Source organism: Triticum aestivum, chromosome 6D, assembly GCF_018294505.1.
Source record: "Triticum aestivum cultivar Chinese Spring chromosome 6D, IWGSC CS RefSeq v2.1, whole genome shotgun sequence".
NCBI lineage: Eukaryota > Viridiplantae > Streptophyta > Magnoliopsida > Poales > Poaceae > Triticum > Triticum aestivum.
The window spans coordinates 224,446,705-224,464,592 of record NC_057811.1 but is presented as its reverse complement, the minus strand read 5'-3'; the positions used below and the strand labels follow the sequence as shown (position 1 = coordinate 224,464,592).

Genomic DNA, 17,888 nt, shown 5'->3' with positions numbered 1-17,888 from the left:
CGCAACCACCACCGCTTACCCGCTACCACCTCCGACAATTTTGACACCTTTGTTTTGAGAATTTGAGTTGCGATTTCCATTTCCTAACGTATTTGGGCTACTTAGGGACGGTTTGACATCGACATCACCACCACTAATCTTCGCCAAGGATTCATCATCGACAACAACCACTTCACCATCGTGACACCACCAACAGAAAGCAAGGGCGGTAACCTCGACGACACCTTCATATACTCTCCCTTGCCATTGCATTGTTAACCCCGAGCCAAACTTTTGCGTCACTTACTTCTATTGCGTGCATATATCTTATTATCTCTTGTGTCATCATTTGTTCCCGCATACACCATTGCTATCTTGATTCGAACGTTTTGAATAAGTGGCCAAAGGACAATATCAAAAGAGCAAGAAAAGCTTTTAAGCAAAAAGAGAACAAAGAAGCCTGTAAGCAAGAGTCGTAGTATCATACCATATTGCATACAAATTGCCATATTCGATCATCTTGGATCATCTTAAGAGAATCACCGGGAATCATACATATAGCATACTTGGGATAGAAGTCAGTTGCATTTTTGCTTTGTAGGTTGTGCACAAGTATCGTATCTCGTCTATTGAGCAATCGTGCTAGCGTCTCTCTAGTGTTGTGCAACAAGAGCATTTTCCGTGGATTCCACATTTTGAGCTCGTTCCTTGGTTGCACGACCCCATTTATCTATCCGTGTGTGTGTTTCCGTGTGCCACGTATTGCTTTGGTCTACTTGTTACACTTGCAAGTTTGTGAATCTCTTTCAACATTATTGAAATCTTGCTAACAATTGCATAAATTTTGTGCCAGCATCCTCACCATGCTACTCCAAAGGCTTTATTTGTGTAGGTGTGAGAATAGACAAGATCCGATACCAATTGTGCTATTTCCATAATACATTATTGAGTGATCATTGATCCATCTTCAACATCGGACAAGGTACATTTGGTCTAGTTCATTCCTTTCTTCCACTCACATATTTGCTTGAGATGATGAATAGGTCAAGTACTTCTACCAACCCACTCATCATCGAACAAGAAGAGGACCCGAACAACTACGTCACCAAGCATCACCTATTCGGTGCGCAAAGAGCTTTGCATTAAGAGAATGAAGCATTGAGCGACCACATCGACCTACTTGCTACCGACTTGCGACCATCTGAGCTACGTACAAGAGACTACTTCGACAATCGAAACTTTCCACCCACATGGAAGAGCTCGACGCTAGGATGTCTACTCAAATGGAAGAGTTTCGTGCTTTGATGGTCAACTGTTCTTCTACGACATCGTCATCATCAAGACGGTGCCACTCAAGCCGACATTCTTCGGAATCTTCTTCGGATGCAAGTCTTCCCCGAGCTCGTCCGCATTGTCGCCAAGACCATGAAGATCATCAAGCTCCACAAAACTCATTTCATGACAATGGTTTACAAGACAGCCTCCGGGAACGTGAGTGACATCGTCGTCAAGCTAATGATCCTACTGTCCAAGAGCCTCCAATACGCCAAGATCACCAAGAAAACCAAGACGGCGACACCCTACAACAAGGACGACAACCGCGAGGAACAAGGCCAAGAAGCTCAACGTGCCCTACGTGAAGCCACACGAGCCGTCAGTGAACACAACCGCTGTGTGCGCGAACAAGAAGAGGCCCTCCGACGAGAGCGACAAGAAAAAGCCGCACGCCTTGAGGAGCACCTAGAGTTGAGGAACCGTTCAAGAATTCCACACCCTCAACGTCAAGCTAATCAAGAGCACGAGGAGCAAGCGCTTGAAGATCATCCACGACAAGAGCGTCATCACCATCGCCACCAACACAATGAAGAGCAACGCTACGGCAAGCTCAAGTTCACCATGCCTAAGTTCTCCGGAAGCAATTATCCCGAAGACTTCCTTTCATGGGCATTGAAGGTTGATAAGGTCTTTCGTTTACACAACTATGAAGAAGAAAAGAAGACTGCCATGGCATCTCTTGAGTTCCAAGACTATATCCTCATTTGGTGGGAGCAAGTCATTGAGCGACGAGAAGCAAAAGGTGACCCACCAATCACAACATGGAATCAAATGAAGGATGTCATGCGAGCGCGCTTTGTAGCCACGTACTATAGCCGCGACCTATTCAAGAAATTGCAACTACTCAAGCAAGGCACCAAGTCCGTTGAAGAGTATTACAAGGAAATGGAGATCGCCATGATCCGAGCCAATGTCATGAAAGATGAGGAGCAAACTATGGCACGATTCTTGAACGGATCAACCATCCTATCAAGACGATTGATGATTTCCAACCGTATTCGAACCTCCTCGAGCTAGTGCACCAAGCTACCAAGGCGGAGCGACAAGTGCAAGATGATTACAAGTACGCCAAGTACTCTTCCAAGACCTACGGTTCATACACTCAAGCTTCAACGACTACGGCGCCTTCTACCCCGATGAAACCTACACCAAGCAACGGCGACAAGTCAAGTTTCAAGAAAGCTTCGACATCTTCAAGTCGTCCTCCTACTACAAGCAACCTCAAGCCGAGAGCTTCATCATCATCTACTCCAACGGATGAGACCATCAAGACAAGTTCCATTAAGTGCTTCACATGCCAAGGCCGAGGCCACAAGACATTTGAGTGCCCCACGCGGCGTACCATGATCACCAATGACGACGGCACCTATGACTCCATGAGCGAGGAAGAAATGGAAGCACTTGAGCACGTGGCCATGCACCGGCGAGTGAATGAAGACGAAGATGACCAAGTCTTTTGTGACAATGATTCTAGCCCCGCTCTTGTTATCTCCAAAGTCTTGACACTTCAACACCAGCAAGACGAAGACCAACGTTGCCACATCTTCCACACCAAAGCGGGCATCAATGGACGTTCTGTGAAGGTCATCATTGACGGAGGAAGTTGCCACAATTTGGTAAGTGAAGAGCTATGTTCCAAGCTACAATTGGTCAAGATGAAGCATCCTCGCCCCTACAAGGTCCAATGGCTTAGCGACTCCGGCACCATTCAAGTGGAGCACACCGTTCAAGTCTCCTTCAAGATTAGAGCATACGAAGACATATTGGAGTGTGATGTGGTTCCCATGTCCGTTTGCCACCTCCTACTTGGACGATCTTGGCAACTCGACCGTGGCGTTATCCACAATGGGCGAACCAATCACTATAGTTTTCAAGATGAAGGGAAAGGACTACATGCTATGACCCATGTCGCCAAGCCAATTGATCGCCGACAAGCAAGCATCCACCCATCACGGAGACTGGAGAGAATAGTGAGAGAGTGAGCCAGCAAAAGAAGAGTGAGTGTCATAAGCCAAAAATGAGTGCCTCCACGATGAGCGACAAGAAAAACTTAGTGCTCTTAGCTACCAAAAGAGACATGAGAGAAGTGTGTGAGAACCCATCTAGTGGCATACACTATGTCCTAGTATGCAAGGATGAAGCGGCACGGACTAACACCTCTCACCCTACCTTTAGTGTTGTCTAATTTATTGCAGGAATTCAAGGACGTATTCCCCGATGAGCTACCTCTGGGTCCACCTCCACTACGAGGCATCGAACACCGCATCTTCCTCATTCCCCACGCACCTTTACCGAACAAGGCACCGTACCGCGTCAACCCCAAAGAAACCAAGGAAATACAACGGCAAGTACAACACCTTATTGACAATGGGCATGTCCGTGAAAGCTTAAGTCCTTGTGCCATTCCGGTTATTCTTGTGCCCAAGAAAGATGGAAGTTTTCGCATGTGTTCCGATTGCCGACCCATAAATGCTATCACTGTTCGCTATAGGCATCTCATTCCACGCCTTAACGATATGCTAGATGAGCTTAGCAGAGCCACAATTTTCTCTAAAATTGATCTTAAAAGTGGCTTTTACCAAATTCGCATTCAAGAGGGTGATGAATGGAAAACCGCTTTCAAAACCAAGTTTGGCTTGTATGAGTGGTTAGTTATGCCTATGGGCTTATCCGAAGCACCCGACACTTTCATGCGTGTGATGCATTACGTTCTTCGCGAATATATTGGCATATTTGTTGTGGTCTACTCTGATGATATACTTGTGTTTAGAGAATCTCTAGAAGATCATGTCACCCATCTTAGAGCTGTTTTGCAGACTCTTAGAAACGAGCGCCTTTATGCTAATATGGAGAAATGCACATTTGGTGTTGCCAAGCTTGTTTTCTTGGGTTTTGTTCCGTCTTCTAAGGGTGTTCATGTAGACGAAGCTAAAATTGATGCTATTAAAACTTGGCCACAACCAACCAACTTGCAACAAGTGTGTAGCTTCCTTGGCTTAGCCGGATTTTATCGTCACGTTGTGAAGGATTTTAGCACCATTGCATCACCATTGCACGCATTGAGTAAGAAGAATGCATCCTTTGTTTGGGGACCATCCCAAGATACCGCATTTCATGGGCTTAAGAATTTGCTTACACATGCTCCATTGCTTGGATTGCCCAATTTTGATAAAACTTTCGAAGTGCATTGCGACGCTAGTGGTAATGGCATAGGAGGTGGGGACAATTCCATTTCTCCCCTTAACTTGAACCCACACCTGGCATTTACCCCTAAATTTCGAGTATGCTCAAAAATACCCCTGCGCTGTTAGGTGGTGTTATAGAAATACCCTTGAGCGCCGTTTCTGTTAGGTCAAAGGGGTTTGACCATGTGATTTGTCCAAAATGCCCCTAGATGGTACTAGTCCACATTTCGGTAAAGAAAAAAAAACTAAGTCAAAGTTAGACTAATCAACGGAGACTGGTCAAATTTGGTTTTGGAGGCCCACATGTCATTCTCTCTTTAAGGTTTTTATAACTATTTTATAGTTAGTAAAGGGCCCATGAGTCAGTGGAACACTTAACTGGAGGGTTAGCCTAAATCGCTTTTTAACGACAGCGGCTAAACGCCGGCGCCCGCGTGAAGGCACAACGGCGACGTATGGGAGGATGCCGGAGAGGTCTATGGGCTTCAGAGCGGTCCTGCGAGGCTGCAGGCATGAAGACGAAGTGGACTGAGTTGGTCGGAGACCGTGCGGTGGCCATGAGGATGGGAAATAGTGAGCTCGAGCGGCGGCGACGGGCGGCGCTCATGGGGAGAGGTTCTCGGCGATGCAGGGAAGCTCGAGGGCGCACCATGACATTCGAGAGGTTACCTTGGAGCTGAGTAACAAGGGGGAATCCTCCTAGATTCATGGCTAGAGGAGATCGGGCAGCGGCCGCAATCCACCGGAGTTGGGGAAGACGATGAGTGAGCCGTCGATTTCGGGTGCCTCGGTCTGATTCATCCTACTGGAAAACAGATCGGGAAGTGCTCGATCTAATCGGCCGCAAACCACGCCTGCGAGCCTAAAGCTGGCCACCGCCGTCGGATGTTGGCCGCCGCTGGAGGTGAGCGAGAGAGAGAGACACAGAGAGGTAAGAGAGAATACAGTTTTCTTTTTCTTTTTTGGTTGGTGGGTCCACTTGTAAGTGACAGAGGGGGTGTGGGAGAGAGTTTTTTCTTCTTTTTTCTCGAGTAGGTCCCACCTGTAAGTGTTATATGCGTATAGGGGCAAAACTGGCCAGAAAATGTCCCGTTGCCAGTCAAACGCCTTTTGACCACACGGAAATGGTACGGAAGGGTATTTCTATAAGAAGCTTTGACGGAAGAGGGGCATTTTTTAGCACTCGAAATTTAGGGGTAAATGCCAGGTGTGGGTTCAAGTTAGGGGGAGAAATGGAATTGTCCCTAGGAGGTGTGTTGATGCAAGAGAAGCGTCCAATCGCATACTTTAGCGAGAAACTTTTCGGAGCGCAACTTAACTACCCCATTTATGACAGAGTTATATGCTTTAGTGAGAGTCTTGCATGTGTCGGAGCATTATCTTCGCCCTCGTGAATTTGTCATCCATACGGATCATGAAACGCTTAAATACCTTACAGGTCAAACAAAATTGAATAAGCGACATGCCAAATGGAGTGAGTTCATTGAGTCATTTCCTTATGTTATCAAGTATATCAAAGGTAAGAAAAATGTTGTGGCGAACGCTTTATCCCACATGCTTGTAACTCAACTTGAATTGAATGTCATAGGATTTGAACACATCAAAGACTTGTATGCGCATGATGTTTCATTTGTCCTTTATGCTAAATGCCTAACGCATCTCTCTTGGGACCAATATTATATCAACAATGATTATCTAATGAGAGCTAACAAGCTTTGTATCCCCGAGTCTTCTCTTCGTTTGTTGCTTTTGCAAGAGGCTCGCGGTGGAGGACTAATGGGACACTTTGAACGCGAAAAGACATTTGTTGCGCTTTCCAAGAACTACTTTTGGCCTAAGATGTTTCGTGACGTCTCACGCTACACCGACCGATGCTCTACATGTCGCAAAGCTAAGTCTAAAGCTCAATCCCATGGTCTCTATATGCCACTTCCTATTCTGTATCACCCATGGGAAGATATTAGTATGGATTTTGTGCTTGGTTTGCCTAGAACTCAAAATAGAAAAGATTCGGTATTTGTTGTCATGGACCGTTTCTCTAAGATGGCACACTTTATTCCATGTAACAAGATCGACGATGCTTCACATGTTGCAAATCTCTTCTATAAGGAAATCTTGCGTCTACATGGAGTGCCCAAGACTATTGTATCGGACCGCGACGTCAAGTTCCTTAGCTGCTTTTGGAAGACCCTATGCGCCAAGCTCATAATCAAGTTACTCCTCTCATCCGCATACCATTGCCAAACGAAGGTCACCAACCGGACTCTATCAACTCTCCTCCGCGTGTTGATCAAGAAGAACATCAAGGAGTGGGAAGAGTGCTTACGCATCGCCGAGTACGCCTACAACCGAGCAAGACATTCGACTACCGGCAAGTCCCCCTTTGAGGTCATCTACGGTTTCAATCCGTTGTTCCCATTGGACATTCTACCGCTACCTCTACAAGAGCGCATCAACATGGCCGCGAGCGCACGAGCGAGTTATCTCAAGAAGGTGCATCAAGATACAAGACAAGCAATCGAGCATCAAGTACACCGCCTTGCGACCAAGCTCAACATCAACAAGCAACCCATGATATTCAACCTTGGAGATCTTGTATGGCTACACCTCCGCAGGGACCGCTTCCCCAACGAACACAAGTCTAATCTACTACCTTGAGCCGACGGACTCTTCAAGGTGATCGCACGCTACAACAACAATGCATACAAGATCGACATACCGCGCGAAAAGTACAACGTGAGCGCTCCCTACCATGGTGATGAGGTTTTCGATCCGAGGTCGGATCTTTCCCGGGGGGAAGATGATGCAGAGCATCCTTCGGTCATCCCCATGGACCAACCTTCGCCTACTCAAGTGCCAAGTGGACTGATGACACGAGCACGTGCAAGAGCTCTCGAGACTGAGGTGACATATCTTCTTAGTGATATTCCGTATGACCCACGTGAGACATGGCTACTACCTAATGCCGAAATGCTATGTGTGATAAGGTATGAAGAACACCCTCTCGGAGATGCTCGTGACGACGGACAAATCCCCAAGTACATGGACGAAGGAGCACGACGGAAGGAAACGGAGAAGGCCTACAGGCCCAGGACATTCGGCCCCTGGCCCGGACATCCGGCCCCTGGAGATGTCAACCACAGCAGCAGCTCAGTCAAAGACCACCTGCAGGCACCGGACCTCCGGCCCAGCCCCGGAAATCCAGCACCTCCTATACAGAGAGCACCCGAAACCAGCCCCTGTCAGCCCAGACATCCGGCCCGACGTGAAGGCCCGGACATCCGGCCCCTCCTGCCTACGCGCGGTGTATCTGGGCCGAGGCCCATGTACCCCTTTGCCCCCTAGATTATATATACCCTTCCTCTACCTACGTTTTAGGGTTAGCATTGTGATAGCTCATACTAGAGATAGAGCTTTATTCATCCACTTGTACCCCTACTCCCATGGAGATCAAGGCCTCCATGTGAGAAGATCCCCCAAGTGGATTCAAGACCCCTTCATGGGAAGATCCTTCATGGATTCAAGACCTCCTTCCTCCTACGATTGAGATGAACTAGTGCCCCTTTTGTGTCCCCCTTTGTTGGATTTGGACCCTTGTTACCTCTTTCTGTATGTGGATCTAGCACATGTGTGATTGGATCAAGTCTATTTGAGAGTTCTTCTTGTGATTCTCTTTGATTTGCCCTCTTTCCCCCTCCCAAGTGTGAAAAGATCAACCTATTAGGGTTCCACCCTAGATCAAAATTACTACACCAAAGTACATTCAAGATCTTCTTGCTCCTGCTGCTCTTACTATATGAGTGTGTTGTTGAGGCTTCGAGGGATCTCAGTATCCACCTTCCATCTTCATGCTTCTGACGATGAGCCCTCGTCTAATTCCGTCATGCTATCATCATCTTGTTGGGAGTCTTGTCTATCACGTTGTTACTCGTCCGGATATCTCATATGTTGTCCACACTTGAGTCATTTGTTTCTGCTACCACTTCAGTTCACTATAATCACCTCCTTTCTGTTCTACGATATCTTTGTGCGACGCTCACTCTACGTCATTTCTTCCCAAACTCTAGTTCTTTACAGCTTCAGGACTGTTCAGATGCTACTTTGGACTAGTGATCCTTTGGATCGCCATTCCACTTCTGCTTATTGCTTCTTTCTTGGTGGTTCTCTCATTGCCTGGAAAAAAAAACAGATTGCAGTTTCCCGTTCGATTGCAGAGGTTGAATTGTGGGTTATGGATCTTTTGACGGCAAAGGTGACTTGGCTACAATGGTTGCTTGAGGATTTCGGTGTTCTGTCACAAAGCATATTGTTCTTTGATGCTTCCTATGTGCGGTCCCATGTGCGGTCTCTTAATTTGTCGTGTAATATCCCCATTATATAAGGTTTTTTTCATGTTTTACACACATGCACATGTATATGTCTTAGCCTAGGCCCACCTGAAAATACAAGTTGTTATTTCCCTGATTGTGTCAACTTTCTCTCAGTGTGCAGTGACCTTTGCATAAGATCCCAGTAAACACCCTTGCTAACTTTATTTTTCTCGAGCACTAACGACGAGATACTCTCTACTCACCTATTTTTCCACTACAACACGTAATATACACCCCCTCCCCATCTCATATATAAAGGCCAAGGGCGGGATAGTAAATAGAATTAGAATACACAAAAATTCTAACAAGATATCATAGGGATACCCCTCCACCAGCCCACTTGTGGGGTTAGAGAAAGGGCAAGACATTAAGTGTAAAAACTCCCACAAGGGGACTCCCCTTGTAAAATTCCAATCCACCACCTATACACAGAGGACCACCCCTCACTTGAGAGGGGGGGGGGGCAGCACTAGACATGAGCTCTCACTCACCTCTTGAGAGGTGAGAGGAGAGCACGTGACCTGCTAGGGGCGGGACGCAACTTCACCTAGTCAAGCACGGCCTCACTAGTGAGGTACGACCGCCGGAGCGGGGCACAACATCCTGCAACGAGGTGGAATTTGACTTGCCAACAAGAGCACCACAAGCGGTGAGGCACCCCGAGCGAGCGGGTACAACGCAGGTGGCTAAGGCACAATGAGCAGGCGGTGCGATGTAGTTTGCCAAGGCACCCCGAGCGAGTGGTCGCAACACAAGTGGTCGAGGCACCCCGGGCGAGAGGGCCCAACGCTACTACGCAGCCAAGGCATCGCGGACAACAGGGTGCGACACTATGCAACCAAGGCACCACAAGCGAGAGGGTGCAGTTGCGCACCCAAGGCACCATGAATCGACGAATGGGGGTGGGGGCGAAGGAAAGGAGCATGGAGAGGCTATGTGCTAAGGCAAGCTGCATCATCCCCGGAGCAAGGGTAAAAATACAACCTCGGGAGCCATCATGGTTTTCAAGGAAATCCGACGTGATGCCAGGAGCATCACACCATACGAAGGGGGGGTGAATAGAACAGTTTGCACAAACACTTCTCGTGGAACAAGGCAAAGTAAACCTAGGCCTCAACCTCCAACAAGGCACTACCTAGGAAGACCTGATCACTACCCAGGTGCCCCCTAAACTACCATTCAGGTGTACCCGACTATCAGTCGGCCCCCAGCTACCGCTTGCCTCTAGTCTAGCGATCACCGAAACAAAGGGAAAGAGAGGGTTTGGGTTTGGGGACAAAAGCACACGAGATTATTTTTGCGATGTGTACAAGCGCACAGCTTTTCTGTTTCTCGTTGATCCTTCTATTTGCGAATACAAAGTAGTGGCCATAACAGCCGAAGCCAAACACCTGTGGCAATCCTTGAGGCTCGTGCCATCCCACAAGCATAATCATGCGGACATGGACTAAGCTATCCCCACAAGTCTGGCTGACCCGTTCTGTCGCGCCATCCCACGAACAGGCTAACTGAAAACCACCGATGGAAGCAGCTAACCAACTATCTAGGCACATGACAGTCAATGTGCAAACCTCTGCCATGCCACGATTATTGAGCGGAAAACTCTGCCCAACAGAATAACTCTATCATGGCATCTAAACTATATGCTCTGAAGAATGCTAAGTTTACTGCAACATTCACTCCCTAAACTTTGTGTCCAGGGTTTACCTCAACTATGTCGATGCCTGAACGAAGCTAATGAAGTCGAACGTCGCCCAATTGCTAGGTGTGCATGTCTGCGAGTTGGTGTTCAGTCGCCACGAACTCCAGCTCAATTTTCTTTGTCTCCACACAATCCCCGATGAAGTGATACCTCAACTCGATATGCTTCGAGCGGTCATGGAGCATAGGATTCTTGGTGAGGTAGATAGCTGATTTCTTATGCACCTTGAGCACCACACACTTAACCTCCACGTCGCTAATTCACCTTCAGGCGTGCTAGCCAGATACCCTAACAGGCAACAGTGGTGGCTGCGACATACTCAGATTCGCAGCTCGAGAGGGCCACATTTTTCTGCTTCCGGGACTGTCAGGTCACAGGGCTGCTGCCAAGGAAGTGGGGCGTGTCGAACATGCTCTTGAGCGTGTCCACGTCCCCGCCCGTCAGTGTCGTGGTGTCGCTGTAGAAAACAAGGCACGAAGCACCGGTGTTCCTTGCAAACTTGTAGCCAAGGTGTGTTGTACTGGCGATGTAGCGAAGAATCCATTTGACAACTACAAGATGTCCTCCGCCGGCGCCTCCGTGAAGTGAGAGACGAAATCGACCGAATACGTTGGGTCCGGCCTTGTGTGCACTAAGTACGGCAGGGCCCCGACAATGTTGCGGTACACTGCTGCATCTTTCATCGGCGCCATGGAAAGCTTGAAGCACGGCTCCATGGGCACTTGACAGGGATTGGACCCCGCCATGCCACTGTGACGCCCGGATAATTAAGCTACAGTAATCCCACGTTAACGATGCCACGTCACCCCGTTTACTGATAAACTCTTGATAGTTCAGAACCGAAACAAATTCAAAACTTAAATAAAAGCAAATAATAAAAGTTTACAAATATTAAAACTAAAATGTTCGGAGTGAGCCAAATAGTCCATAATAAATATTGGTGAAGAAACCACACTTTTGTAAAGTATTTAACTGCACTATAGTAAGTAAAAACAGCAGCAAAACAATTATTTAAATGCTTTTAAATACTAAACAAATGTTAATCTAGTTTATATAATCACCAAACTTTTTGGAGTAGGTGGCCTATGTTATTATGCTAATTTAGGAGTAGGGGTTGTATTTTTGTAAAACTGTTTTGCTAACTAAAATAAATATAAAAAAAAGAAAATAAGAAAAAGACAGAAAAAAGAGAGAAAGAACCCCCTGGCCAACTGGGCCAAACGGCCCAGCCGGCCAGCAGGCCACTGAGCCAGCCCACCCGCGCCGAACCCCCCTGGGCTACTAACCTGCCCCACCACCGAACCCTAACCCACGACCACTCCCACTCCCCCCCACGTCGCCCGCTCCTCCCCCCCCCCCCGATCTGGATCGAGATCGGGGCAAGGACCAATCGCGCCCGCGCCGCTTGATCCCCTTCGCCGACGCACCTCGCCGGACTGCCTCCTCCTCCCCGATGGTCTGCCTCCTCTCCGTCGCCGTCGTCCCCGTCGACCACCTCGCGCCCCGCTGCCACTCCCCTACCGGCCCCGTGAGCACGCCCCGCGCCCCTCCACTCTCTCCCCTGTCTCCCACGCGCTCGCCGCGGCCCGTGCGCGCCCGCGCACGGATCGCCCCGGCGACCTCCGCTCGCCCGCGCATCCCACTGCCGCTGCTCACCCCGCTCTAGCCTCCTCCGCCGTGCGCACGCGCGCTCACCGCGCCCACTCGTGGTTCGGCCAGCCTCCCTCGCTCGTCCCTGCCACCGCCCTGCCTCGTCCTTGCCCGCGTCCGCGTCCCACCGCGCGAGCCGCGCCCGCCGCTACCTCCTGCTCGCCTGGCGACGCCCGCGTGTGCTCTCCCGCGTGTGGCCGCGCCCGTTGTCGCCGGCAGCCAGGCCGCCGCGTCCGCCACACTCATGGCCGCTCACCCGCCCCGCTCCGACCTTCCCCGCGCGCGCCCGCAGGCGCCGCCCCCCCTCTCGCACCTGCCTTTGCTGGCGCCGCCCGCTGCAGCCAACCGCCGCCGTCGCGCCGACCGCCCCCGCCACTGCTGCCCCGCGCCGCTCCTCCCCCGCTTGGCCTCGCCCGCCGGCCGCCGGCGCCCAGCCACCCGCGGGCCCTGCTACCTTCGCCGCGGCCGGCGCCCTCCCCTATCCGGCGCCTGGTTGGGTTCGGCCACGCCCAGGCACCCGCACCCGTATGCCCGTGCCTGCCCTGATATGCCCCCCGGGCCTATGACACGGGGCCCCACACCCCCTTTCTAAAAAAGAAAGATAAATAATAATAATAATAAATTTAATTAATTAAGTTAATTAATCCTGTTTAGTTAACCTAATTAATTAGTTAGTTTAATTAGACCATAATTAGGTTAGCTAAATCCTAATTAACTAAACAGTCAATGACGAACGGGACCCACACGTCAGTTGACCAGTCAACTCCTCTGTTGACTGCTGACGTCATGCTGACGTCAGCGTGCACTGTTCTGGATAATGTTGTTTTAAAATAATTAAATAAATCCTAAAAATGATTTAAAATCTTTTAAAATTAATATAAATTAAACCGTAGCTCGGATGGAAAAACTTTGTACATGAAAGTTGCTCAGAACGACGAGACGAATCCGGATACGCAGCCCGTACGCCCGCCACACATCCCTAGCATAGCAAACACGCAACTTTACCCCTCCGGTTCATCTGTCCGAAATCGCGAAACACCGGGAATACTTTCCCGGATGTTTCCCCCCTTTCCCAGTACCACCTCCTACCGTGTTAGGGCACACCTAGCACCGCGCATTGACATGTCTTCCATCGTCATGCTTATGTTTGCATTATATTTATTGTTTCTTCCCCCTCTTCTCCGGTAGACTACGAGACCGACGCCGCTGCTGGTGCCCCGACCGACTACACTGTTGACGACCCCTCCTTGCCAGAGCAACCAGGAAAGCCCCCCCTTGATCACCAGATATCGCCTATTCTTCTCTATACAGCTTGCATTAGAGTAGTGTAGCATGTTACTGCTTTCGGTTAATCCTATTCTGCTGCATAGCCTGTCATTGTTGCTACAGTTGTTACCCTTACCTGCTACCCTACTGCTTAGTATAGGATGCTAGTGTTCCATCAGTGGCCCTACACTCTTGTCCGTCTGCCACGCTATACTATCGGGCCGTGATCACTAGGGAGGTGATCACGGGTATATACTATATACTTTATATACATGACACATGTGGTGACTAAAGTCGGGTCGGCTCGTTGAGTACCCGCAAGTGATTCTAATGAGGGGGCTGAAAGGACAGGTGGCTCCATCCCGGTAGAGGTGGGCCTGGGTTCCTGACGGCCCCCGACTGTTACTTTATGGCGGAGCGACAGGGCAGGTTGAGACCACTTAGGAGAGAGGTGGGCCTGGCCCTGGTCGGCGTTCGCAGATACTTAACACGCTTAACGAGATCTTGGTATTTGATCTGAGTGGCCATTTGGTCTATACGCACTAACCAACTACGCGGAAACAGTTATGGGCACTCGACGTCGTGGTATCAGCTGAAGCTCTTCTTGACGTCAGCGACGGAGCGGCGCGCGCCGGATTGGACTGGAACGCCTGCTAGGCTAGGTCTGCTTCCGGCCGCGTACGCAACGTGCAGGTGTGCAATGGGCGATGGGCCCAGACCCCTGCGCACATAGGATTTAGACCGGCGTGTTGACCTCTCTGTTGAGCCTAGGTGAGGCTGCGACGTGTTGATCTTACGAGGCCGGGCATGACCCAGGAAAGTGTGTCCGGCCAAATGGGATCGGGCGTGTTGGGTTATGTGGTGCACCCCTGCAGGGAAGTTTATCTATTCGAATAGCCGTTTCCCTCGGTAAAAGGACGACCCGGAGTTGTACCTTGACCTTATGACAACTAGAACCGGATACTTAATAAAATACACCCTTCCAAGTGCCAGATACAACCCGGTGATCGCTCTCTAACAGGGCGACGAGGAGGGGATCGCCGGGTAGGATTATGTTATGCGATGCTACTTGGAGGACTTCAATCTACCCTCTTCTACATGCTGCAAGATGGAGGTGGCCAGAAGCGTAGTCTTCGACAGGACTAGCTATCCCCCTCTTATTCTGGCATTCTGCAGTTCAGTCCACTGATATGGCCCTTTACACATATACCCATGCATATGTAGTGTAGTTCCTTGCTTGCGAGTACTTTGGATGAGTACTCACGGTTGCCTCTCTCCCTCTTTTCCCCCTTTCCCTTCTACCTGGTTGTCGCAACCAGATGCTGGAGTCCAGGAGCCAGACGCCACCGTCGACGACGACTCCTACGACACTGGAGGTGCCTACTACTACGTGCAGCCCGCTGACGACGACCAGGAGTAGTTAGCAGGATCCCAGGCAGGAGGCCTGCGCCTCTTTCGATCTGTATCCCAGTTTGTGCTAGCCTTCTTAAGGCAAACTTGTTTAACTTATGTCTGTACTCAGGTATTGTTGCTTCCGCTGACTCGTCTATGACCGAGCACTTGTATTCGAGCCCTCGAGGCCCCTGGCTTGTATTATGATGCTTGTATGACTTATTTATGATTTAGAGTTGTGTTGTGATATCTTCCCGTGAGTCCCTGATCTTAATCGTACACATTTGCGTGCATGATTAGTGTATGGTCGAATCGGGGGAGTCACAGCCACTCTTTTTGAGAAGGTTATGGGCATAGGCAAAAAGAGAGATGGTGATCCTGACAGTGCCCTGCTGCACCTCCATCCCAAGGTAAAAACTCAGCAGATTGACGTAAGACATTCTAAACAAGTTCTGCATCTCGCCAGCTTTGGACACAGTGATCACCAGATCGCCCACTTAGATGCTGATGAAGAGTCGTGTCCATGCCTCAAACAGTGTCTTGTCATCTAGGCTCTTCATTGCCGACATGTTCAACGGTTCAAGATGAACACCGTTGTCGTGACCGCTTCGCCCTAGAACTCACCGGCAACACACTTGGCCTCGAGAAGACAGCAGGCCATGCTCACCACCATCTGATTGCAACGCCCGATGACGCTGTTTAGATGCGGTGGTAGGGTGCAGTGAGTTGACGCTAAACTCCAAGATCAGCGCAATACGCGGTGAAGGAGTCGGATGTGAACTCGCCACCTCGACCCGTCCGTAAAACACATAGCTTGCTGCCAGAATCGGACTCTGCTTCAGCCTGGATGCACTGGATTGCCATTGGGCCTCGTCCTTAGAGGCAAGAAGCGCGATCCATATGTACCACGTGGCGTCGACAAGCAGAAGTAAGTATTTCTTCCCGCTTGGTGTCGCCGGTGAGATCAGCCCGCAAAGGTCGCCATGGACCACCTCAAGGCAGTTCTCAACGCGGAACTTGGCGTGCTGCGTGGAGGGCACACGCCTCTGTTTTCCAGCCAAGCAAGCATCACAGATCTGATCTGCTTGCTCGCACCATGTCTTGCCTCACAAGCTTGCGCAAGTTCAAATGGCTGAAACGGGCGTGTCCAGGCAACGTAGAGTTGGCTCCTCGCTGTTCTCCCTTTAACACCAACGGTAGATAGGAACCGAACTATCTCACAATGTTCGAAACCCATCGATTATGTGGTCAATCCGCCTGAATCACGCAAGACGCGCTGCACCACGAGCGTGCCACTGCCATTGTCTTTCCCGTCGGTGATCTTAGCATGAGGGGCATCGGGCTTCGACCTTGGACTGCTCGGACCTCCAGTCATCTTCACAGAACCACGAGCAACGAGGCTCTGATACAAAATATCAGCAGGCCTTCGACGGTCATTGGGTTTGGGGACGAAAGCACACAGGATTATTTTTTTGTGCTGCGTACAATCACACAACTTTTTGTTTCTCATTTATCCTTTTATTTGGGAATACATAGTGGCCATAACGGCCGGAGCTAAACACCCATGGAGATCCTTAGGGCTCGTGCCATCCCACCAGCCAAATACGTGCGGGCATGGACTAAGTTATCCCCACTAGCACAACTGACCCGTTCTATTACACCAACCCACGACCAGGCTAACTGAGAACCACCGACGAAAGCAACTAACCAACTGTCTAGGCACATGAGCAGTCAGTGTGCAAACCTCAACATTGAACGGAAAACTCTGCCATGGCAACAACATCCGATATCATTTTTAGAACTTTAAACTTTGCATTGGCATGTTTCTACATTTCCATTGAAACAGTGTATGACCACTACGTTAAGTGTGATCTCGAGACAGGCATACTTGAGACGAGGATTTGCAAATATAGTATAACCATGTAAAGATGGAGAAAATACCCTCATGAGAAGTGATAGACAAAGATGTCGTTTTATCTCCCTCCTAAGATCCTTGGGAAGATTCATAAGAAGGCCCTCTTCATCAACCCCTCTTGTTTCTTGCCATCTGTATTGCTCATGACGCAATATTCGCCCCTTGAGGTTCTCAGGAAGTAATCGATGTGCCATCCATTGCTCTGTGTCACGTCTTTTCACTCTCATTTCTTCTATCCGCACAGAGGCTGATTGTAAATATGTCTAGAAAATTCAAGTCAAAATAGAAAATTAGGAGAAGTATGGTTCCCTTGCACAACATAGCTGGTTACTGATTAGATAACTAAAATGGCTATTCTGGTTACACCTTAAAAAAACTAGGATACTGTTTTCACATATGAAACCAATACATTTAACAGCCTAACGAGCAAATACTCAAGAGCCGCTATAAGGAGAAATCAGAAATGACTATATATAAATATGGATCAGCTAGAACATTTAAATTATGGAATTTACTGAAACAGTTACTTGAATAGCTTCCAAAATTACTCCAATAAAATGTTAAAAGTTTATGTTATAGTTGTCCTTTGATATATTTTGAGAATAACCAAGTTCCTGTTGTACCAGCTCTTGTTAGCAGCTAAGATGATCATGGTGTCCACCGTGGGGCTACTAGTCTAGATTCTTCTACAGGGCTAAGAGCATGGACGTGCACCTAGTACTTAGATATATAAAACTTATGTCTAGAACTTGAAGAATATCGAAGCTGAAAATGCAGAATGTGTATTCTGCAGCGGACAGGTTGTAGAGAATGGCTTCATATTATATATTTCAGTATTTGGTGCTGGAACTCAACTAATCTCCTGGAACTATAGCGTATATAATCTATGGCATGTTAACCTTTGTCCATTCTAAATCTCTGGATGCAAAGCTTTTTCTTCAAGGAGCTAGGTAACTTGGGATCTTGGAACATTTGTGTATACAAATGTAACTATAGCATTGTGATAGCTCCTCCAAATAAGTACAGATGAATGAGATTGTTATTGTCATGTGAAAAAGGATATGGTCAATGTGGTTTAGATTCGACTATCACTG

The 17,888-nt window shown here is 48.9% G+C and overlaps 1 protein-coding gene across 4 annotated transcripts in view; it reads right to left on the bottom strand.

The window, feature by feature from the left end:
- Nucleotides 1–17,888, bottom strand: part of LOC123144515 (cyclic nucleotide-gated ion channel 1) — a 47,766-nt gene that overhangs the window by 3,289 nt on the left and 26,589 nt on the right. For all 4 annotated transcript variants that reach the window (XM_044563699.1, XM_044563701.1, XM_044563702.1 and 1 more), the window contains exon 7: nt 16,821–17,057. In XM_044563699.1, coding sequence (XP_044419634.1) covers nt 16,821–17,057 — 237 coding nt within the window. The remainder of the gene's footprint in view (nt 1–16,820; nt 17,058–17,888) is intronic.